We start from the raw sequence: 23270 nt of genomic DNA on the forward strand, positions 1-23270 counted from the left end.
CGCCTGCATTTCAGCCTGGAAGTCACGTGCGACCGTCTCGCTGAGGTAATGGCGGGACTTGCCTGGCACGACTGGGTAGCAGCAACGCCGTAGAGCTCCAGGCACATCACCGCAGCGCAAGCTCCCGTAATCGTCACCCTCGTCCAGCTCCCATATCCATCAAACGAACCCAACCAATTTCCCTCTTCCCCAAACCACAGTCCACCCCAAACAGAACAGTCAAGATGTCGGTATGTCACCTCCAACCTCCAGTCCACATTTCCCTGATGCAGATTGCCTCCATCCTCCTCCAGAAGGCTAACAATCACCACCCCTCACAGATGCGAATCGTCCCCGCCGCAAACCAACCCACAACCTTCGCCGCAGGCGCCAACGCCCCCTCAGCGCCCGGAGTCCACGACACCCTCCGCGCCGGCGTAGGCCAATCCGCCTACGACGCCAAAGACAACCTCGCCGCCTCCGCCCACCCCCTCGAGTCCCGCCTCAAGAACTGGGAAGCCACCCAGGAAGGCATGCGCATGGAGACGCTCCGCCGAACATTCGGCCTCGCGGAGCCCATCCGCCGCCAGATGGAGCTCAAGATTACCCAGAACGGCGAATGGCGACCTTTGGCTCTCGGTGGGCAAAAGGCCTCCGTTCACGAGGAGATCCTCCGCGGCAAGGACTCGAGCGTCACGTGGGAGGACGTGTACTCGGGCGAGGAGAGCGTGGGCATCGTTGGTATGCACGACGAGATGGAGAGAAAGCTCAAGATCTGAGAGGGATTAGAAGATTTGAGGGAGGGTTTAGAAATCCCGGGAAGCGCATCTGCGCTCCTGGAACCGAGGGGGACAGAGAGACCAGCATTGGAATTGTATTACTACGACATGCGTCATGACTTTTGGACGGCGCGGCAATGGAGATGTCAAGGCCATAGAAGGGATTCATCAAAGCGTCCAGGTTCAACGGAGAGGTTTGGAACAGAATGCGTTCTACTATCCTATGGACAACACCCATAGACGGGGGGCGTGGAGAAAGAATCAACCAGAACAAATACACAAAGCTATGATACGCCGCTGTACTCCGAATGTCCCCTTATTGTCTTCGCTCTTTGTAATACGCTCGATAGATGTCGGGGTGGCCTCCAAAGAGAGAGACCCACGAGACATGAGAAAAAACAAGACCCAAAGCAACACCGTAACCGAAGGCCTCACCAGGCCGACCAGCCCATCCATTCTGGGCACTTCTGGAATTGCATGCATTGTCGAAACCATGACCCCGGCAGGACCCCTGCCTCTTTGTATCGTATGCCGAACCATGCAAGGCTCTTAAGTCAGTTCGACCCGATAGGGCTCTTTCTCGCCTGCTCTTCTTCCATACATGCCATTCTCTCTACTAGAAAGGAATGGCTGTTGTTCGGCGGGGAAGGTGTAAAAGGAAAGGAGTGATGATCGCAGAAGAGAAAGGCCCAGATCTTGGGACCGCTCGATCATAAGATGACACAGCATCCGCCGCCACCTTCTCGGTTGCGGCCGCCGCCAGAGGTTGACTTATTTCCTCCCTTAGGTTCTTCTTCCTCAACGATATCGGCTGGCCGGACGGTCATGTGTACAACGTTGGCCGCCTCTGCACTGAAGTGGTATTCTAGAAGAGTCTTAGCACGATTACGCAAAACGTCACTGCCAGGGGAAAACCTACGTTTCAGTTGGTCCTTATCATCCAGCAGCTTTCCGAAATGAATCAAACGTATACTGCTGGGGCTCGCAGGCTTGGCATCCCACTCTTCACGCCACTCCCTGAGGATGAGTTCCTTCAAGGTATAGACACTGATAGTAAAAGGGTCCTTCTTTCCAGCCTCGGATAATCCGGGGACATTGACATTCCTCTTCGTCAGGTACTTTTCGTCCAATTTGTAAGGGTGTCTTGCACCGGTAGTGAGCAACAGCGTAATGTTGCAAACCGGGCCATCTGCTGGAGAGCTGCTGACGGGTTGGACATCATCGACTGAAGGGCCGATGGCCATGGAGTCATCCTGGGCCTTGACAGCTGGCGATGAGACCGAATCCTTCTCCTTTCCTTTGGTTGACGGCTCGATTGAATCGTCGGCATCGCCCACGGCAGAATTGCTGGCTTCAGGCTGTGTTGACGCCGCAGCGCCGGGAGTCTTGTTTGATGAAGTGGTCGTCGGCCTCGTTGTGTCTGCGGCGGCGGCGTCAGCTTCCGTCGACGAGGATTGAGGGAGGGTCTTCATTGGGATGGTATCCTTTGGCGCGGCCGGAGAATCCTTGGGTGGTTGGCCGACGGTGGTGTTGGCGTCGGCGGGTTTGGTGTCGGCCATTGCGGATCACAGGCAAGAGCAACGGCAGCGTCGAGCCTCGGGGGCGCGCGGGCTTGTGGAGAGTGGAATTGAGGTCGTATCGAATACAGTTGCTCAATGCATGCGGCAGTTTGCGAGAAAGTTGAGGATATTTCGACGAGTAGACTCTCAAGGTTTCGCGGAAGAGAATCGGGGGGTTGGAATGAATTGCAGTCGACGGGTGAGATGGTCAGACGCAGAGGCACAGCGACGCAAAGACGCCAGTCGGGATGGTACCAGTTGGCGTGGGTAGCGAGGCCGGTGTTGTGGCAGTTGCCAGGATTTGGGGGGGGGGGGGGGGGGTCGTTCAGGATGTTGGACGGGAACGCTGAAGACGGAAGCGGGTGGTAAAGGCGGGTGATCAGTGCATCCAAAGCGTATGGGCGTCGACCAGTCCAACCAGCGAGGTGGGAAAAAGGAAGGAAGGATAAAATGGAGACCCGGGGCCGAGAGTTGGAGAAGGAGAAGGAGGAGGAGGAGGACCCGTGGACCTGACGGGGAGTGTCGAATGGGGAGATGGCTTGGCGGAACTTGGAAGGCGTGGCTCGTGGGCCGTGGGCCGTGGGCGTTGTCTCTCTTTCCACCTGCGCTCCAGCTTCCAAGCACTGAGGTGGGCTCGGCTGGACAGGCGGCTGGGGATGATGCTTTGCTGAGGTCGGGCGGGTGGACTACCTAATACCTAGTAATTCAATCTAGGCTAGGTAGGCAAGGTAGGTTGAGTGGACAGGCTGGGCTGGATGGCTCGGCAATGATTCCGTTCCAAGTTTTGCTGGAGGCGAAAGAGTCGCGGAGTGTGCCAGGTACGTGTACAAATGAATACTCCTTACGAAAAGGTACCAGAAAGGGCGAATAACTTAAGTTGGCAGCTGGTAGATGATTGTATCTGTTCCTCAGGTGGGTCGAAGGTACCTCAGGTGAGGGCGGTGCTTCGCTGCCGAAGCGGCGTTTGGCCGTCTCCTGCCTCGATGCTTACCCTCTCACGTTGTTCCAGGCACGGAAGTACCTCGAGGACCAATATGTTAAGGTAATGGACGCAGGCACCTATGTAGATGACTAGGTAGGGTGGTGCTGTAACGATGTACCCGGCAATCACGTCGTCTCCCGTCGAATTTCCGAGCGGTCGGTATTAGTCGAGTCGTGCAGGCTGTTTCGTCAATCAGGCCCTCCTTGACAAAGCTGCTACGGCAGTGGCGATGGCGATAGACGCGGCGGCGGCGGATACCGGCAGCAGAGGGCAAGGCCGATCAAGGGTCGAGGATGTTGTGGAAGGCGAGGGCGAGCGAAAGAGTGTCCGTGTGTCACAAGCTTCCTCTCTCTCTCTCTCTCTCCTTTCTTCTCAGTCATCAAGTCCCATTTACTGTCCCGGCCGTAGTCCTTGATGAGTGATGTTGGTTCTTGGTAGTAGCTGAGGTACTCAATAGCCAGAGAGCAAGAAACGGTCCGAGGTACCTAGGGTAGGCAGGAGGGTATCTGCCTCAGATCGAGACAAAGCGATAAACAGCAGCAGCAGCAACTGCAACTGCTCATTCAACTGCTCATTCAACATATTAACCGGAACTGCAATCACTAGGAATGATGAATTTCTTGATCGACGAGCGCGGAGCAAACGGCGTGGTCGCTGTAGTTTCCCTCTTGATCTTCCTTAATTACCTACTCTCTCGGCTCCCTGCTTTTGTTGTTGCAGGGTTGACTGATGACTTCTTTCCCTTGACAGAGGTACTTGCCACGAAGTACACTCCTTCCAGTAGGAAAACAATGCGAGTGCCTACCTGCCTGAGAGTGTCAGGGAGGTGCAGGTCTGAAGAGAAGGAGGGAATTGCCGGTTCACAAATAAAGCAAGTGCGAATACACCCACAGCTCAGGAAGGCGTAACCGTGAAGGCTTGGAGGGGAAAGAACCACCCTCTCGTCTGACCTTCCTCCCCGTCTTCTTTCCCAACCTAATTCATCAAGATCCTCAACTGCAGCGTTTCTCTACCTACCTCATCCCTCTCCCCCTTCGTTTCTTTACCCTTACGCCATTCTTCTCCATCTGATCGCATGCTTCTCGCAGCCAAAGAATCCGAGTCCGCACCAATCTTCAATACGTCGATACGAGAACCAACCTTTCCAAGTATTTCCACGCCTGTTGGACTCGGTCAAGGCTAGCGTCCCAGCTGCACTAGCTAAATCGACCGCGGCGTCCACGGATGCCCTCCCCCGCCATCACCGCTCTAGAAGACAGGACGCTATTATCTCGCAATGTGACACTCCCAACCGCACGCACCGTTCTTTTTTCTTCCGTCTCCAGATCTGGGCGTCTCGCGGGGGAAACGGGAACGGGAGCGAGGGAATGGAAAGGATCAAATGGCACACACTTCGCGACGAGCAAGCGCACGCAGACGCCGCCTGTCAAATCTCCATCAGTCAGTGACACTGCCACCAATCGAGACCAACCACCTAGCATCCGCACCACCTACCTGTGCAAGTTACAGCACTCATTCAATCCGCCTGCAGCTAGACGCCCCGTCAGTCGGTCGAGTCTGTGTCGGTTCCGATACGTACCCATCGATAGACTGCCCTCACCGGTTCCTTTCTTCACAGGGACAAGCCAGTCTGCGGCCCCGCCACGGCGCCCCATCTCTGGGCATCCGAAATCCCCTCCTTTTCCTCGCCTCAAGCGCGGGATAAGAAGATAGACGTGCAATGTTTCAGCGGCACTCCACACGTGTGTGGGAAACAGATCCTTCTGGGGGTACGGCAGGCAACAAAAAAATGCGGCTGGGTTGGATACGACCTCGCAGTATTACAAGAGCTTCGTCACCGCTTAGTCTTTTCCGCACTCTCAGCCTCCCAGGGACCATCAGATCAGTGTGTGAGGGTGTTATGTTGATGTTTCTGAAGATGGGATAAGACTGTCAGGAACCCGAAACTCTCCTCAGGCTTATTTTGCCCGTCGCTCCATGACCTTATTTGACACCAATGCAACACGCAGGCACGGAGGGAACCAATGTAGTGCACGCACACACTCAAAACCCAAAAGGTGTAGAGAGGAAGCATTCGAAGACTAGCGATGCAAAGCACGAGCTTTCCATGCTTTGGCCTGTCGTCTTTCGAGCTGGTGCTCTGCGGCATACAGACGAAGTGCGAGGTTCTCGCTGCGCATCTGCCAGGGCGAGGAGGATCACCTACCTATGCCAGGTTGACATTTCCACACACAAACTATGGACAAACAACAACGCGGGCAGAATAATAATCGCAAAATGGACGCCGGCCGCATCCAGCCTCCCCAAGCTTCTCTGACCAGATCGGAGGCGTTGTCCTCGGCGGACTAGATCCATCCACGGCTCCAGCGGAAAGGTCGCCCGGGAACCCCAACCAGTCCCTTAGAGGATAGGACACTGTCGACGACGGCCAGCCATGGCCTACCGAGGACAGCCCGAACCTCCTTCTCCTTTGGGTCGCAGGTGACGTCTGTTCAACACGATTGTTGAAGTCCTTCATCGGGGGAACCGGGAACGGTGCAGTACCTAGACGAGTTACTATTGACTGGGTGTCTCTCATCTTGTTTTCCTGTCCCGACAACTGGGAGAATGGAAGAGCACGAAAGAAGAAAACGAGGAAGAAGCAATATCTGACCACCAACGTTTGCAAGCGATGCATTCGTCGACCTGGTATTAATATCCACGATCTCTGTCCGGGCAGAAATCGCGGGGTGACATAAGAAACAATGAAGACCCCACCTGCTTGCGCCGGCCCAAAAATTGTACAGCATGATACAGCCCCAACAGACCAGCATTGCGCCCAAGTCTCAGTTGATTATCGACCACACCGTGACAAACAACAGAGCAAGCTGATCATTTACCGACCGTGCCGGCCTTCCCTTCCCTAAGACACACACGGGAATCAAGAACACGGCACCAACCCAAAGCCGGAGCCGGACTTGGTGTGCTCCGCCACGCTCCGTGGCTTCTACTGATCTGCTTTCCCCCTTGCTATGATTTGCGTGCTTGTCTACATATCCGCAGTACGGTAGCGTATCCCATCGGCCCGTTCATTCCTCATAGAAACCAAGGTTCCGGCCGACCCCTTAGACTTCCCGTCGGGCCCGCTGCTAAGCAAGATCTGTCGTGCGCCCGCATTGCACTGCTTGGTCTCGTCTTTGTCTAAACCTTCCAATGGCTTTGTGGGATTGCCTCTCAAGCCTGTCGGTTCTGAAGTCCAATCGTACATGCACCGAAGAACTCATTAGATACGAGAGATAGCGAAGAATCTAATCTGTAGCTTCTCTGGGTTCCATGGGTTGTTCTTTTCCAATCCACACGTTGACAGAAATGAAGCCTTTGCAGTCTCAGTTGGGTGGATGTTCATTCGTTATAGGTTATCCCGATATTCACAAAAAACAAGCAGTGGATATGACTACACCTGATGGCTTCCTCGTAATTTGCTAATTGTCAACTTTTGCCTCACACTGCCATTACTAAAATACCGAGGATATCCTTTCGTTTCGTAGCCTACAGCAAAAAAAAGACCAAACTCTCCACCAACACACGCTTCCCTTAGTTCGTCGTCGTTGTATATATCCTCTCACAGAACCAACAAGTCACCATTGCTCCCCTGCGCCGGCTGCACCACCTGCTGCGGTGCATGCTGGTTCACCACGTACCCCGTCTCGTATCCCCCTGTCTCACCAAACACGTCTCCCTGGTCGATCCTCATGGCCGCCATCTGCTGCGGTCCGATACTGTTAAAGTACGCGTCCGCGTCGTTGACTGCCTGCGCCATTTCGCCGTTGGCCGCCGCCGGGTCGTTGGCGACGTGCTGGCCGTGCATGTTGTAGTCCTGCGCCTGTCCGCCCATACCGAGCATGCTCAGGCTCTTTTGATTCTCAATGGACGTCGGGAGAAGGTGCTTCTGCAGCGCCGGCGAGTCCGTCAACTTCTTGGGCCGCGCCGAGCGGAAGACGGTCTGCACCGGCTTCAGGTATACCGTAGCGAGCGTGCCTACGTTGAGGCACATCTCTTCGAGGGTGGCCGGGTCGAGACGCTCGGATTCGGCTGTGATGGGCGGCTTTTCGCCCATGACGATCTGTTTGGCTGCGGCCATATCGGTCGATAGGAGTCGCCAGTACATGTAGGCTCTGTCGCGAAGATCCGGGTTGTCTGTCTCCTCCGTCGCCCACTTGAGGACGCGAGGCACCAGCTCTTGACCCTTGGTCGGTCTCTGGATAAAGAGCTTGACGGTCGCCGTGAGCAGTGCAAGCTGCACCTCTACTGGCTCCTCTGCGAACGAGTACAAAAAGTCCTCCAACAGTGCCTCGCTGTTCTCTATTCTGTCCGCGTACTGTCCAATGACCCAGACCATGGCGGCCTTTGCTTCCGGCTCGTCAAGGGAGTCGAGATGCTCGCAGAGGGTGCCGATGATGGACTCGTACTGGTTAGGATACTTGCGGAAAATATTTCTAATAACGACCGTAGCCTCCTGTACAATATACGTGATCTTGGTCGCAACCAGTTCGAGGAGCAGGTTGATACACTGCCGCGATGCCGGTTCGATCTTGATGGCCAGCTTGCCGATGGCACGCACGGCCTTGCGCACAAAGTGAACGTCGATTTCGGTCGCGTACTCTCTAAGTTCGGTGAGAACCTCGTCGATGTTGTTTTCGTTGGCGAGCATAAAGATGAGCTCGAGCTTCGTGACCTTTACGTAGATGGGGTCGTTGTACTTGCAAAAGAAGACGCGAATGTCGTTGCGCAAGACTTCGGGTCGACGCTGCAAGATCAACAGAGCGTTTCGCAGGGCGAGGTATTGCACTTCCGGACCCTTTGCCAGGAGCGTAACGAGGGGAGGCGATAGCTTCTTGCACAGGATTGCGATCTGTCTCTGGTCCGAGATGTAGTTCATGAGGTACAGAACCACGCGGATACAGGTGAGAACGACGGCCGAGTTTGAATGTGAAAGGCGCGGCGATATGCGCTCTGCGAGGAGCAAGGCTTCCCCTGACTCCTGGGGCACGTATGACATGAGTGCCTCGAGGATGTATGTTTGGCCCCATCTACCATGATTGTCAGCAACGGCCTTTGCAAAGCGATGGAAAAAATACTCACTCAGAGCAGTCGGGGAGAATAGCCACCATCTTGGAGGCATTGCTATAGTCAATTGTGAGCTTGATGGCGTCGCTTCGCTCCCAAATGTCCATCAACGATGCCAGCGCACTGGCAACCACGGTAGGGTTGTCGTCCCTGAGAAGCGTATTAAGCCTATCGATCAGATCTGACCCCTCGATCATGCGCCTGTCGTGGTCATAGAGCTTTGCGACGCAGAAGGCGGCTGTCTTCCTAACGTAGGGATCCGCATCCTTCAACATGTGCTTGACCAGAGGCACAGTCGCCTCGACAAACTCCCGGACGTGGATGTAGGACATCGTTCGCAGGGCCAGAGCTCTGACCAGCGGGTTGTGATCTTCCATATCCTTGAACGACATTAATCAACTGATGTCTCAGAGGAGGTAAGGTGCCGCGCTCACCTGCTCCAGCACAGGAATAGCCTGAACGGCAATTTCTGGTCTCATTCTTGCGTAGTTGACCAAGAACAAGAAGCACCTAGGCGGATCGTCAACACCTGAGCGGCTCGTGGTGAGCGATGGGGAAGTAGTACATCTTCTTGATCTCGAGACTCTGAATATGCATGCAGCCGATGATGTCGGGGAACAGCGCGACCATATCATTGTTGCTCATGGTCATGTTGGCGACAATCTTTTTCAGCGCAATCTTCTTGCTCGCATAGTTCTTGTCCTTCTTGCCGCCGCTGTTGAGTTCCAGCCGCAGTTCAGCGACTTTGCCCTTGGAGGTTATTAGTTTATTGACATAAATCGGCGGGGGCACGTAGGCCATAAACATGGCGGGCGACGCATAGAAGGACAGCATCCAACGTAGGAGATATGAGATGAGGTGAAGGCGGTTGTGCCGACTACATATGATGAGAGGGGAAGCTGAAGTTCGTGACCGCGAGGCACAGCAAGGCTGTTATTAGGGACAGTGGGGGAGACAGTGCATAGGGACAACTCCCAGATGACAAGCTCAGGTTGTCTCAGACAGATATCGGAGAGTTTTGGTACAGAATTCGCGAAGGATGCCGTCCAACTGCAAGACATGTATGTGTAATGGGACAAGAGAGACAAGAATCAAATCTTACCCTGGCAAACAACTTGGAGTCTCCTCCACCCTGTGCGCTCGACATGATTACGACTTTCTCCTGGTATCAGACACAGTGGTCGGTGTGGTGGCGCGTAGTGCGATTCTCAAACAGAATACCTCCGAACGGGTGTCCCGTAAGCTCTCTGCCGGTGCTCGATCGCGTCGTGGAGGGCGATTACACCCTAGGACCCCTCACGCCCAGCTGCGCGATGTATGTCGACTTTGGCTTCCCTGTACGAGGGCCAAGCCACTCGATCGGAACGGGGTCGCAAAAGTTGGCTGGAAGACGCAGTGCTTCCTTGACTTGTCTTGGATGGTGGGAGGGGTGCAGAGGCCAGAAGGGATGTCACATGCGTCGTTGGTGCCGGGGGGTTGCGGCCAATCGAAGAGGCTTCTGCGCGATCAACGTGTCGTCGAGCTGAAATGCCGGACAACCTTCTTTTTAGTCCCTAGGCCAGCTGCCGTGGCCGTCGTCTATCGAAGCGTGGGTTCGGGAGGATTGGCTTCGCTCGGTGCGACAATACGGGGTGCGGTCGGTTGTCGTTTGTTTCTTGCGGGCAATCCGGGGTTTCGAATTCCAGTTGTTTAAGGGGAAGTTCAACGTTGGATTCCCAAAGCTCCCGCCGTTCCGCAGTGGAGTGCGACAGGTCCGAAACTGGGCCTTATCGGTCAGCCGATAAAGAATAAGCGCAGGCGCTGTCAGGCGCGTGGGGTGCGCGTCGGGCTGCCTAGGTTTAGCCGGCCCGTTTTGTGGGGAACTGCTTTCCAACGACAGCCCGTCATCACCCACCAGCGTTGCCAGCTTTCGTCTCATCACCTGCATCCGAGTCCCCTGAGCTTCCGACCGCGCGCTCGACTAACGAGACTCGACACAAGTACTCCGATCATGGCTTTGGTCAATGGCGATGTCCCGCGATGGGTGGCAGACCTACAGTCTCCCCCAGCTGCTAAGTCCAAGGTCCCCGGCATCTCCGACCCTCCAGGCTACCCGTCGCAAACCTCATCCAGTTCAAAGGTAAGCTCTCAGCGGCCCCGCGCAAGCAAACAATCGCGCTAATTTACCTCCGTAGAAGCAGAAGGACCAGAAGGCTATTCAGCCGCGCAAACAACAGACACCCGAGGAGATGGATACTCTGAAAGTCAAGAAGGCGTGGGAGGTGGCACTCGCGCCCGTCAAGAACCTGCCAATGACAGCCATCATGATGTACATGTCCGGAAATTCGCTCCAGATCTTCAGCATTATGATGGTGTTTATGGCTTTCAAGAACCCCCTGATGGGTCTCACTGCGGTCAACCAGGCATTTGAGAGGTTCGAGTCGGAAACGAACAAGGCCAAGATGCTGCAGGTCAAGCTGGCGTACGTTGCTATGCAATTCGTTGCCCTGGCCCTGGCGGTTTGGAAGGTGAACTCAATGGGACTGTTACCGTACGTACCAATCATCAAATTTGGGCAAGATGAAAATGCTAACGCGGGAATAGGACAACGAGATCAGATTGGTTGGCTTGGGAAGCTCGAAGAGAGGCTTTGGAGTCCTCAGTCCCCGCTTTATAGACGACAAAATGATATCCAGTACCACATTCCCGCAAACCATAGTTCTGTCCCTGTCCTCCTTTACATATCATCGTAAACTGCCATACCAGACCATATCACTGCCAGCCGGAGCTCCACATGGCCAGACGTCTTCGTCTTCTCCACTCACTGGTGTCTCGTTCCAATTCTGGACGGGCATTCCTACTTCGCCTACTGCATTGTATGGCTGATCAGTCATCTCGCCGTAGTACCAATGGCAGAGCGGGTCATGTATAGATGTATCGACAGGCGTGCTGAAATAATTCAGCCTGGCCTTCTGAGCTTCCTCTGACCTAGGCCACGGACGATCCACAGCTACCATGTTCGAAGGAGCTTTGTTTCGGTTCTTTTTCTTTTTGGGTGAACTCTGATTCGACTGGTGCGCATCATCTACAACGCTACTTCCTGATCTAGAAATGCCATGCCTCTGACCCTCGGTGCCCATATGGGTCTGCTGCTTCATCGATGTTGATCCTCCCTTGGAGGTGGACTTATTCGGCTTGGACTAGACAGAAGTCAGGTTTGATCTGGGATACAGCTAAGTGTCACTGACTTACTTGTTGGTGCATTTTGGTAAGAGGGGCTCAGCTGCTGATGCTGGTATGAACTAGAGTGTTTGATCTGCGGTCTTAATCCTGATCTCGGGATCGTCAGAGGTTGCCATGCTTCTTATACCATGTGGGACACTGTCACATTCTCGCACGCGAGCGACCAGAGAATACGGACTTTGAGGCCAAGTTGCTGACCTATCCGACTCTCAGAGGTGACGAGAGACACAAACAACTCCGTCGGTCATCGTTAGATGGTATTCTCGCTCGTAGAGTCTACATCCCTTTCGAAGCTTGTGATCGCGTCCAAGCAGCGGGTTCGAATGGCAAGCACTCCGCACAAGCTAGTCAGCAAACCTATTGCCATGATCTCATTGACAACAGGACGCGTACTTGGTACTCCAGACGATGCTCTGGCCGATATTCCGGACAGGAATTACCTCAAAAGAGGGGTTTCCGAGACCGCGTCTACAAAGAAGTTGAAGCTATGGAACGAAGGGATACCATAAGCATGAGCTCTGGGACCTGAGTTTGCTGCTAAATGGATCCAACCATGAGCGCGATAGCCTTGCTCCTACAACAGCCACGACATGCCAGCTGTTAGCGATGCCGGATGCGGTCCCGCAAAGCAGCTATTCCAACGTCTGGGACCAAGCAGTCCATCAAGACCGAGAGTCAAGCAAGACAAGTCGGTTGAGTGGTCCACTTGGCGGCTCTTAACAGTTACTGAGACAGGGCTAGAGCGAATGGGACGAGCTCCCAAGGGATGACATCTCGGGCCCCCGCGGGAGGGGACTTGAGCTGCTCCATCCTATTGGCGAGCGCATGCACGAGACCGTGAGACAAAAACAAAAGAATATGTTTACTCGAGCTAGGTCGAGTCTATTTTCCCGCTGTCTTGTCTTAACCGCGTTTGCCTGACCGGAGTGGTTCGCAAGGAAAACAATCCTCTGGTCCAAGCTTGAGAGAGTTTTTCGATAGTAGATGATGTCCCAAATTCAAGCTTCGAGTTATTCCTGTACATTGTGTTTAAGAAACATCTATAGTGTCAAATCATTCTCTGACAAGGGCTGGGGTCATGTGGCACCGGATCTTGATGATAATTATAGGAAACCAAAGTTACAGGAGAAGACAGAATTCAACCCGCTCCTGGACCTGAAACTAGAACTGAGATATTCTGATATCATTATCAACGCCAAAAGATTCAGCCCTCTCCAACAAACGGAAGCCTGTGTCCAACTCAAAACCAAATCATGACGCCTCTTCCCTCATCCGCCTCTCATTCCTCCACACGGGACCCTTCTTTGCTATCAAAAACATCATCGGGCTCAGAACGGCACACAGCGCAGCCAAGAACGTAAACGACCACCCCCTCCCCATCCCACGAATCATGTACTCAATCACCGCCGTCCCAACGGCACCCATGGCGCACCGCACAAGGTTATTCGCCGCCGTCGCCGTCGCAGGCGCATCTGGGAACAAATCCACAATAAGCGTATTCATAACGCTAAACGACCCCGTGATAGTAAGTCCAATAACGCCCTGCAGCACCAACGGCGCCGCAACACCACCGACCTCAAAATGCAACACCCACCCGTACGCCGTCAGCGCCGCGAGACCCACGGCGACGGCCGGGTATACGGGCTGAAGGCGGGCTTTTTCAATGGGGAACTTGAGCAGGTCGTCGCCGCGGCGGCGGTCGATGGCGAAGCCGATGTGGGAGGCGATGCGTCGGTAGTTCCAGTCGAGGACGTAGCCCTGGCCCAGGCTGGCGACGACGCAGCCTGCGCCGTAGGGAAGATAGCAGAGGCCGAGCTCGAGGTCGTTGAAGTGGTAGATTTCGCGGAAGAGGGTGCCGAGGGTGGCGGCTACGCAGATGAAGGCTACGTAGAGTAGGCTGTTGTAGGCGAGGACGAGGGCCATTTCTTTTTCGAAGATGATTTTGACGGAGCGGATTGGGTTTGGGAAGCGGAGTTTGCGGTGAGGATGTGTTGGTGCTTCTTCTGTTGCGGCGGATTCTGTCAAGGAGAGGTTGTTTGGGTCTTGGAGCCTGCGGTTCCGGCGGCGGCGCCGGCGTATGAGGTCGATCAGGGGCCGGTTCCACGACTGGGCGGGGACGGAGCCGTTTCCCACGACACCTCGACAGGTCTCCGGGACGAACAGGGCGTACGGAACAAGCCATAAGCTAATGAGCACAACGCAAAACCAAAAGATGGACGCCCAGCCAAAGTACTGCGTCAGGACGCCCCCAAGAACGGGACCGATGGTGGGTCCGACGTTGATGCCCGCGCCGACGATGCCCATGTACTTGCCCCGCTCCGAGCTGACCGAGATATCGGCCACCATGGCGAACCCCAGTGCAATAGCACCGCTGCTCCCGCCGCTCTGCAGCATGCGGAGGACGAGAAGGGCAGCATAGTCACGCTGCAGGGCGAGTCCGACACAGGCCACCAGATAAATACTAAAAGCGACGAGGAAGGCCGGGCGGCGGCCGGCCATGTCGCCGAAATCGCCAAAGAGTGTTGGGGAGATGGCTTGGAGGATCATGTAGGAGGTGACTGTGAGGTTGACGAGGGCAACGGAGACGTGGAGGTCGTCTGCGATGGGGGCCAGGACCGGGTAGTAGATGTTTGCGGACATGGGCGGGACGAAGCAGGCGACGGAGGCCATGAAGGCTACCCAGCGCTTTGTGGAGGGGGAGAAGACGCTGTAGGCTGGGCCGCTGGGTTGGCGGGTGAGGTTTTCGGGGTCGTCTTGGTCTTGGGCCGGGTTGGGATCTTCGGTTGAGGAGACTTTATTCTGTGCTTTCTCGTTGGCGAGTTCGGGGTCGCTTGGTAAGGAGGCCTGGATGATGGTCTGGCTTCGAGATCTCTGTGGTGTACTTGGCCTCGTTGGGTTCTGTTCCGAGCCCATTTGGCCTAAGTGGTTCAACTCATCTTGTCCCATACTTGTCGAGACAGCATCGCCGTAGCAAGCAAATATACGGAGGGACGATAAGACAAGAAGACACAAGGGATCAAAGCTGAGCTTCTGTTACTGTCTAGGGACACTTGCTTGATAGTATCTCACAGCGTCTACTGGGGATGTCGCAGAGACTGTATTAAAGCGATATCAACCGAAAAGATGAGCATGCAAACACCGCAATTATGAGCGACTTTGCTTGCCTCTATGAAAACTGCAAGTCTTCCATATCCGTGAGCGGGACCACCTTGCCGCGCTGCCGCACACCCTGCCTTTACAACAATGATGTTATTTCCGCTCCCAGATCGGCCTCCACCATTCGGCCTCTGACCGACCGCGATTAACATGCAGCTTCCATGATTCGTCCGGACGGGGCCATGCCTCCACAAAAGCCCGCCCGTTTTGGGCAGCTGGAGTCGTCCAGCATTGACCGAGGCGGCTCCTGGGACGCCTCTATCGGTGCGGTATCGGGTGGGAGGCCATTGTGCAAGCAAACAAAAAACAAGACCCGTTGATAACTGGGTGTGCTTGACACTAGTAGACGATCTGCGTTGGCTTTACAGCCAGAGATGGTCGGCATAGTTGGAGTCGCTGGACTCTAGCATGAGTAGCTTTGACTCCGAGATCGGAAAGCTCAGCTTTAAGCTTTAAGCCATTCTCAGAAATCCGTTCCTGAATGTGGTGCCTTTCCAATGGGGACATGAAAAGTCGTCAATAGATGTCTTAATTGGCGTCGTCTGTAAGCTTCAACCTCGACGTTGTGGGGGAACTGGCTCGTGCGCCCTGCCGACGCCGTTGCCGACGTGCCGATGCAGCCCCGAACTCTCATCATCGACGGCCCGCTTAGCTAATTTTGGGTCACCAGCCACAGTAGCCCCAAGTCCGAGGGGACAAACGTGGCTGGTGCGACCTAAGAACCGAAGCCACGTCATTGGAGAACAGCTTTCCAGATCTCCAGCTGGTAGCGTGGATGTGACCACAGGGTTGAACGACATGATTCCTCAGCGTTGTGTGATACCACATACTATGCTCCTCAGCTTCTAGTCATTGCTTTCAGATTGAACATTACCCTCTCCCAGCCGTACGGCAAAGTCTCCATTCGCCCCCGCCCCCGAAAATGGACATTACACCGGTATTCAACGAAATCCTGCGGAAGCGCAATGCGCCCATCGTCACCGAAAAGAAGCTCAGTCTCGAAGCGATTGATGGCTTCCTCAAAGAGGCTTACAGAATAGTCAGTCTATACCAACCCTTACCTCCGTGACCTAGGAATACATGTCTCTAACCCAACTCTCACCTCCAGAATTCCCACATCACAAACCTCCACAACGAACTCAAAGATGTCCGACAAGCCTACCTGTCAACAGCGCAGCCGCGCAAATCACACATCCACGCCGCCACCCAACAGCAGCAACGTCACCTAACAGACCACGATCGCGAAGAAGTCGACGCAAACGCAAAGCAAATGCTCCGCGAGCTCAACGCAAGCATCACAGCCCTCAACGAAGCAGAGCTCCTCCGCCGCGAAACCGAAACGGCCGTTATCCGCAAAAAGTACGTCAGCAGGCTCGGCGCCTTGGGAGCCTGGGCCGCCGCCAGCGATGCGGGGGGGGACAGCGACAAGGGAAAGACGGCGGACCACGCCGCAGCCGAGGCGCGGGCGAGGACGATTGGGCAGCACCGCGACGAGGTGATTCAGAGTCTGAGGCTGGGACTGCAGCGGTGCGGGAGGACGCAGCAGGATATGATGGAGGTGAGGCTTACGAGGGAGATGGAGAAGAATCGGAGCGTATTGGCTAAGGCTGGTGGTGGGGGTGCGATGCCTGAGCTGGGTGGGTTTTATGAGTCCATGGCGAAGAGTGCTGCGGCCAACAAGGGGACGATGGGCAAAGCTGGTGGTGGTCTGCCGCCTGTGGATGAGGGTGCGTCGTCGTCGTATGATCCGCGAGAGGGTCTTACGGATGAGCAGATTCAGATGTTTGAAAAGGGGAACCAGGATATGCTCCAGCACTACAACAGCACGCTGGACAAAGTCAGGTATGTCTTTAGATGGTTGACGATCTTCACTACAAGTCGCTCAAGACTGCTCTCAAGATGCACTGCTAATCAATGCTGGCTATGAACAGGACGGCAGAGAAGTCGCTGCTCGAGATCGCAGAGCTGCAGACGCTGCTCGTGGGCAACTTGGCGACGCAGTCGGCGCATATCGAGCAACTCGTGGCGGATTCGGAAAACATCACGGCGGATGTGGGCGGTGGTAACAAGCAGCTGAAGAAGGCGGCGCAGCGACCGAGCGCGGCGAGGTATACGTTCTTCGCGTCGGCGGGACTGTGCACGTTTTTAATTCTGTGGGACTTGATTATATAGATGTGAGGCTGTCCGCGGCTGGACAGTTGCTTGGCTAGGAGTTTGTCAAGTATGGATAGTTGCTGATGGCGATACACATCAGAGCCATCATATCATCTAGGCTGTCCTCCCCACCGTATATCGAGACCTACTAAATCCCACCTTGAACCTCCGGCCTTTTGAATCTGTGCAATTTTGAAATATCAGCGTAGCATTGCACTTGTTCCTTGACTCCAATCACAGGCTCATCGTAGGGTGGTGGGAGGTTGGGCTGACAGACATGTGAAAATTTCTAGATACGAGCGTCACATGTTGATGAGTTAAAAGCCTGGGCCAGGTGCAGGTGACCTTCTAGTCCCAAGCCCTGTAGATCCAGCGGACTAGAACATAGGAAGACCGGTGCCTCAATCTACAGGCACTAGGAGCATTAATAGCGATCTTGCCATCTTTAGCAAACCGAGCTGCCTTCATAATAGAGATGAGGAATTGTTGCGGTGTGCTCTAGGATGCCGGGGAAGCTTCGGCAGGTCCACGGGGGACCAAGGCAAGCTCTCAGCTGGCGAGCTTCTGATTGGCGCTGTTAACGACATCCATGGATTTGACATGCGAAACGGTTCTCGGTACTCGCGGTGTTTTGGAGGGGGGAGTGTTGCAATACCGAGGAGTGGTCTCACCTTTGCGGTTATTCTTGGGGTTGCCGAGCTCTATATTTGTGCTGTCAACAAGACCCTTCAATTGCATTGTATTGATCCCAAGTTGAGGCCTGATTCTCTAAATAAGATGGATGCGGGCTTGACAAGCTGCAATCCGCTACAAAGATAAGATGGGATGATCTTGATCATGCCTCTAGTCTTGCCCGGCAATGCGCTGCATCCGATGTTGACGGATCATACCTAGGAAACCAAGAAGATAAACCGGGATAAACTTTCACCTGTGTTCGATGAGGTCGAGTCGTGAAGGCAGTCTGGCAGCAAATAGGATAGTTTGGAGAGTCATGGGGTTGAGCCCGAGACCTCGGCCCGCCCGCAACGGGTGACCTCACAAGCGCCATTGGGAAAGGTTGGGGGGCAATGGGGAAGCAGCGGGGAGCCGATAGCTAGAGGATAAAGAGAAGGCGCGCTCCTTCCCCCGCCGATGCACAATACACCGAAAGGAAGGTACTGCCACCTACTGCTGCTACTGCTGCTGCCAAACCTGGAAACAACGAAATCCCCGATTATCGCCCGACACTTCGCCGATTTCTTCACTTTCGGTATCTTTTTCTCTGTTCCAACATCCCGGACAAGTCACCATACTGCTTCCCGGTCTACCTAGCAAAAGGACAGAAGGGACAGAAACAATCTATTTCTGCAGACAAATCCGCCTATCCGCACCCGATTCGAGCAAGGCGTTACGAAATACCTACCTCGACCTGACTATCCTGCCCGCACCCGGTGGATCCCATTTGATACAACTTTGCCCCAAAACCCAGCCTTGGAAGTGTCACAGTGGTACTTTTTCTCCGTCACCAGGTTCCATTCAAACTCGATTGCTTGCTCTTTCTCAAGTTTCTTCCGCCACCTGCCCAGACAGCCAGAATTTCCGAGCCACCAAAAAATACGCCCTCCGATCGTCCGAGCCAAAACCTCACCACCTCAGCCCTTTATCCCGGATTCCAGCGACCCCCAACCAACCCCTTGAATCGACGCCGTTACTCTACTTCACGGTGTACCCTGCGCCCTGCATCTGTACCTATCTACCTAGTGTCTGTCTTCTGCAGCCCGCCCGTCCGCTGCAACCACATCTACGTTCTTGTACGTTTTCTGCAACTCCCGGTGCGCCGTGGGGACGAGACACTCGGCCAGACCCAAGCGTTTACCGGATCGTAGTTAACATGTCCAGGTCTTTCTGGGATAGCTTAGCTCCCGCACCAACCAACCCCCCCGTCGTCTTCCCCTAGGTAAGCAGTTGCAGCCAGTCTGCCCCTCACCTCAGCAACATGTCATCTTGCGGTTTGCCCTGTTCCTTGACGTCCTAGACGTTTCCTGCCTTACCTTAGCTGGAAGTCCCCCGTCTATGGAGGCGCATGTCCGCTTCCCCCTTCCCCTTCCCCGTCCAACCTCGAGGCGTCGGGTGACACGGTGACCCCCCCGGGAGCCCGGGCAGAAGGGCACCTCTCACCCCAAGATCCCATGGTCCCAAAACACCCCGACCACACCGGTGACCAAGCTCCCATTCCCACTGCCCACCTCACCTAGGTACTTGGGCTGGGGCACCTCAGACGCTGGACAAACGGTTGGCGCCTGTAATCGCAAAGCTTCCCATTCGCCCGTCTAAATCGTACCACTATTTGATGCCATAATAATAACCACCCCCAGACAGACCCTTCCTCCCCCCCCGCCTCTGACTCGTTCCCCCTTCTCACGAAAGCTCCGACGCTGAAAATGCCCGGTGATTCCTCTTCCTCTTCTTCAGCTTCGCCCTCTTCCTCCTCTTCTTCTCCCCAGAACAACTCTACTCTTTCGAGAATACGCAACATCGCATCACACATCATGGCGCCCGTTTCCACGACAAACTTCCCCGCCAGCACGGTGCCTCAAGCTCCCGAGGATCCCCTCTTCGGCTTGATGGCCGCCTACAGGGCAGACCAGAGCAAGGACAAGGTCGATTTGGTGGGGTGAACCCCTGATTCATCAAGAAGCTGGAACTAGCTGTCTTGATGGTGTTCTCAACTCTTTTGCTAACCAGACCAGGGAATTGGAGCTTACCGCGATGACAATGCGAAGCCGTGGGTTCTCCCCGTCGTCAAGAAGGTGCGTCACAATTCTCTTCTCTCTCTATTTTCCTTCATCTTGGATGTGTGAATGCCCTCCGGAGACGGACCCTGCTCGCGGCCCCTGTGGCTCTAGCAAGGCAAAGCCCGGCTGCGTCACGCATCGGCAGCACAACAGCTGATGTGCATCGTCCTATTTTTGATGAGCTTTCCCCTCATCGCATCCCACTTCCTCCACTTTTCGCCTGCCCCTTACAAGTTATCCACCCCCGCTAACCCCGCCATGATGCAACTTTACAGGCCGACGAGATCCTCCGCAACGATCCCGAACTCAACCACGAATATGCCCCCATCGCCGGTATTCCCCAATTCACCGGCAAGGCCAACGAGCTGATGCTCGGCGCCGACTCGCCTGCCATCCGTGAGAAGCGCACTTCCTCCGTCCAGACCATCTCCGGCACCGGTGCCGTCCATCTCGGTGCCCTTTTCCTCGCGAAGTTCTACAAGGGCAACCGCACAGTCTACATCTCCAATCCGACATGGGCCAACCACAACCAGATCTTTGGCAATGTCGGTCTGCCCATCGCTCAGTACCCCTATTTTTCCAAGGAGACAAAAGGTCTCGACTTTGAGGGCCTCAAGTCTACCCTGTCCTCCGCTCCCGAGCGCTCCATCATCCTTCTCCACGCCTGCGCTCACAACCCCACTGGCGTTGACCCGACACAGGAGCAGTGGAAGGAGATTGCCGCCCTGATGCGCCAGAAGAACCACTTCCCCTTCTTCGACTGCGCGTACCAGGGCTTTGCCTCTGGCAACCTGGCCCAGGATGCTTGGGCTGTGCGCTACTTCATCGAGCAGGGCTTCGAGCTCCTCATTGCCCAGAGTTTCGCAAAGAACTTTGGCCTCTACGGCGAGCGCGCCGGATGCTTCCACTTCGTCACAGCTCCGGCCTCCGACGCCGCCGATACCACGAAACGCATCGCTTCCCAGCTCGCCATCCTCCAGCGCTCCGAGATTTCAAACCCTCCGTTGTACGGTGCCCGCGTCGCAGCCACCGTGCTCAACGACCCCGCGCTCTTTGCCGAGTGGGAGGACAACCTGCGCACAATGTCCGGCCGCATCATTGAGATGCGCAAGGTCCTTCGCGCCAAGCTCGAGGAGCTCGGTACCCCCGGCACCTGGAACCATATCACCGACCAGATCGGCATGTTCAGCTTCACCGGCCTGTCCGAGACGCAAGTGCTGAAGCTGCGCGAGGATGCTCACGTGTACATGACCAAGAATGGTCGCATCAGCATGGCTGGTCTCAACACGAGGAATGTCGAGTACTTTGCAAAGGCGGTCGACAAGGTTGTTCGTGAGACGAAATGAGATTGAGGCTTCTTATGACGTTTTGTATGAATGTAAATGGGTAAACATGGGGGACCGGATAATTCCCCCCCTGCAAATGGTGTGGCGAGACAGATGGCAGGAAGTGGAAAGAGGGAAAGAAAAAAATTCTTAGATTTCCTACCTAGCTCTGGAGTAATGACCATCACATCTTGTTCTTGATACATCCTGCTGGTTCCTACTGGCTTTCCGATGAACTGTGTGATATGAAACTATCACTCTTGATGTCTATAAAACCTACCGTTCGGACACCGGTGACAGAGGACTAGTCAATTTGCTGAGAGCTGTTGCCGTCGGCTTTCCGTGCCGGCTGAGTGCCGGGCAAACGATATTGAGATAGCCTGGCAAGGTGAGGAGAGATGTGGTGAGCAACAAGCATATCGATCAACCGGGCCTTTCTCTCTCCCCATCTCTCTCTCCCTCCCTGCCTTTCTCTCTCATTCTCTTTAGCATCTTCACCAGCGTCTTCTGTTTCTCATTCTCTTTGTCTCTCTTCCTCTTCTCTATCTCTCTTTATCTTCTTCATCTCTCTTTTACCCTCTCTTCTCTCCCCTCGTCGTAACCAGTCACGAATACGAAGAAACTAGCACGGGGCAGACTCTGGTCCTAAGCCGCACAAGCACTCGAGGTTCTCCTGATCGACTCTAGTGGGCGAGGTTCAAATGCTGCCATCGACGAGGCGCTGACTTCAGTGGGAACCCAATACTGTCGTGGCGGCACTGTGGTTGAACCGAATGTGTCCATGGAAGCTCTCGTCGCTGATTTTATCATGAGAAGGGCGTCTGTAAGGTGTGGCTTTATATGTTAAAGAAGCCTTAACAGTGTAGTGAAGGGTTGCTTAGACACTCTCTGATAGGCAAGTCATTATGTTTCTGTGTTGATGAAAGTGGTGTCTTTGAGGCTTTGCTTTGCTGCTTGATCTTGGTTATTCTCGATGCCGATGCCGATACTGTAGTTGTCGTCGTCCTTATGCTGATAGACCCCTCAGAAGCAAATGCCCCCCCCCCCTCCCCACCATGGCGCATGGATGGTTCTGGTACGAACTTGCTTTCCAACAGCCTGTTTTCCCTGCAGTCAACATTTTGCCAACCTCATCGGTATTTAACTCGGTCGAGATGTCGACCCATGCTTCCTCCTGCAATATTCATCGGATATCGAAATCGTTCGGATTGGGACTCGAGTCGAGAGTATTCGGGTATCGTCAAGAATCGGACTAGACACTTCTGTTCCTCCTCCACTTTTCCCACTCTAAACTCGCAACAAGCCAAGCAACAGAAACTCCAGAGAAGATCAAAATCCTTCCGAAGTTCAAGAACTCACGAAAACACAGAGACCACAGAAGAGAAGAACTCCAGGGACGACGTCCCGATTATCTAGTCCCAATCCCTCGTGGCAATCGGCCCTTCTCTCGGGACTTTACGGCTAACGGGCACACCCCACCCCCGGTCTCCCGCAATGCCGGTAGAGGGGAATGGTGTGGTCCATGGGTCTGTTCGAAACCCCTGTAGGGTGCTCTTTCTTCACGAACCTATAATATTTGAGTCTGAGTAGTCTTGTGGGGGAAATGGGACGATTCCGAGGACTTTTGTTTGTCCTTGTTGTGGTCTGGACTTTGGAGGGCGGAAGACTTCATGTCCGCGCGATGTCTATCTGCTTGCTTTTAAGTCGTTCGCTGCTGTGTGAAAGACAAAAAGACATGTATCAAGGAAGAGTTCTACGGAATCTTCTTTCGTCGAGCGTACGTACAATACGAGTGTGAGAACTGTTCTAGAACTTTGAGCCCAATCGGGATTGTTGACGGCTTACGGCTTTACTCCAATGAGATGCAGAAGACCCTCCCCCGCAAAGTCCCCCCCCCCCCCTCTCTCCTCGTCCGGATCAGTGTCGAGGAACTCATACATTGGGGAGAGTAAATTGGAGAAGAGACGTCAGTCACACCCCTCGCAGCCTCTAGTCAAAGCCTTTGACATTACCCGGCCAGGACGACCATGGATCTTGCATCCTCGCGTTCCAATGGCTTCAACCGGGATGGGCTCCGATCCGCTGCTGACACACGGCACGGACACTGTCCACGAGTCCGACGAGACCAGTCGGAACTTGGTATGACTCTTGAGTCTTTGAATTCAGGGTTACATCTTTGCGAGCCGTCGACCATACCACTGGGAAACAACATGAAGTTGCTAAACATAGACTGA

At 54.6% G+C, this 23270-nt stretch overlaps 9 protein-coding genes across 9 annotated transcripts; 6 read left to right on the top strand and 3 right to left on the bottom strand.

Annotated features, from left to right (window-relative positions):
• Positions 1-224: 224 nt before the first annotated feature.
• BDP55DRAFT_690045 (proteasome maturation factor UMP1) lies at positions 225-758 on the top strand (the record flags this gene model as incomplete). The annotated part of the gene is made up of 2 exons (XM_060576812.1): positions 225-230; positions 321-758. The coding sequence occupies 2 exons, from the start codon at positions 225-227 to the stop codon at positions 756-758; spliced, it is 444 nt and encodes a 147-aa protein (XP_060435834.1).
• Positions 759-1468: 710 nt separating this feature from the next.
• On the bottom strand, positions 1469-2230 carry BDP55DRAFT_540991 (ubiquitin-related domain-containing protein; the record flags this gene model as incomplete). Its single annotated transcript, XM_060568168.1, has 2 exons — positions 1469-1623; positions 1678-2230. The coding sequence occupies 2 exons, from the start codon at positions 2228-2230 to the stop codon at positions 1469-1471; spliced, it is 708 nt and encodes a 235-aa protein (XP_060435835.1).
• A 1581-nt stretch (positions 2231-3811) lies between these two features.
• On the top strand, positions 3812-4365 carry BDP55DRAFT_216000 (uncharacterized protein). The gene has a single exon (XM_060566034.1). It carries the CDS (start codon positions 3908-3910, stop codon positions 4205-4207), a length of 300 nt encoding a protein of 99 aa, XP_060435836.1. The 5' UTR covers positions 3812-3907; the 3' UTR covers positions 4208-4365.
• Positions 4366-6834: 2469 nt separating this feature from the next.
• Positions 6835-9529, bottom strand: BDP55DRAFT_645848 (adaptin N terminal region-domain-containing protein). Its single transcript, XM_060573670.1, has 4 exons — positions 8971-9529; positions 8840-8915; positions 8421-8785; positions 6835-8368 (listed from the first exon to the last, which is right to left on the bottom strand). The coding sequence occupies exons 1-4, from the start codon at positions 9237-9239 to the stop codon at positions 6901-6903; spliced, it is 2178 nt and encodes a 725-aa protein (XP_060435837.1). The 5' UTR covers positions 9240-9529; the 3' UTR covers positions 6835-6900.
• Positions 9342-10530, top strand: BDP55DRAFT_215751 (uncharacterized protein). The gene has a single exon (XM_060566031.1). It carries the CDS (start codon positions 9445-9447, stop codon positions 10096-10098), a length of 654 nt encoding a protein of 217 aa, XP_060435838.1. The 5' UTR covers positions 9342-9444; the 3' UTR covers positions 10099-10530.
• On the top strand, positions 10248-11095 carry BDP55DRAFT_215865 (uncharacterized protein). The gene is made up of 3 exons (XM_060566032.1): positions 10248-10524; positions 10586-10935; positions 10989-11095. The coding sequence occupies exons 1-3, from the start codon at positions 10396-10398 to the stop codon at positions 11059-11061; spliced, it is 552 nt and encodes a 183-aa protein (XP_060435839.1). The 5' UTR covers positions 10248-10395; the 3' UTR covers positions 11062-11095.
• A 1783-nt stretch (positions 11096-12878) lies between these two features.
• Positions 12879-14540, bottom strand: BDP55DRAFT_540774 (major facilitator superfamily transporter; the record flags this gene model as incomplete). The annotated part of the gene is made up of 1 exon (XM_060568152.1): positions 12879-14540. The coding sequence occupies one exon, from the start codon at positions 14538-14540 to the stop codon at positions 12879-12881; it is 1662 nt and encodes a 553-aa protein (XP_060435840.1).
• A 1165-nt stretch (positions 14541-15705) lies between these two features.
• Positions 15706-16955, top strand: BDP55DRAFT_690050 (snare-complex protein syntaxin-18 N-terminus-domain-containing protein; the record flags this gene model as incomplete). The annotated part of the gene is made up of 3 exons (XM_060576813.1): positions 15706-15822; positions 15892-16625; positions 16715-16955. 3 exons carry the CDS (start codon positions 15706-15708, stop codon positions 16953-16955), a joined length of 1092 nt encoding a protein of 363 aa, XP_060435841.1.
• Positions 16956-19357: 2402 nt separating this feature from the next.
• Positions 19358-21057, top strand: BDP55DRAFT_626742 (aminotransferase class I and II; the record flags this gene model as incomplete). Its single annotated transcript, XM_060571664.1, has 3 exons — positions 19358-19585; positions 19667-19726; positions 19987-21057. 3 exons carry the CDS (start codon positions 19358-19360, stop codon positions 21055-21057), a joined length of 1359 nt encoding a protein of 452 aa, XP_060435842.1.
• Positions 21058-23270: the final 2213 nt, after the last annotated feature.

The sequence above is a fragment of the Colletotrichum godetiae genome (genome assembly GCF_030913485.1).
Source record: "Colletotrichum godetiae strain CBS 193.32 chromosome Unknown BDP55scaffold_3, whole genome shotgun sequence".
Lineage (NCBI taxonomy): Eukaryota > Fungi > Ascomycota > Sordariomycetes > Glomerellales > Glomerellaceae > Colletotrichum > Colletotrichum godetiae.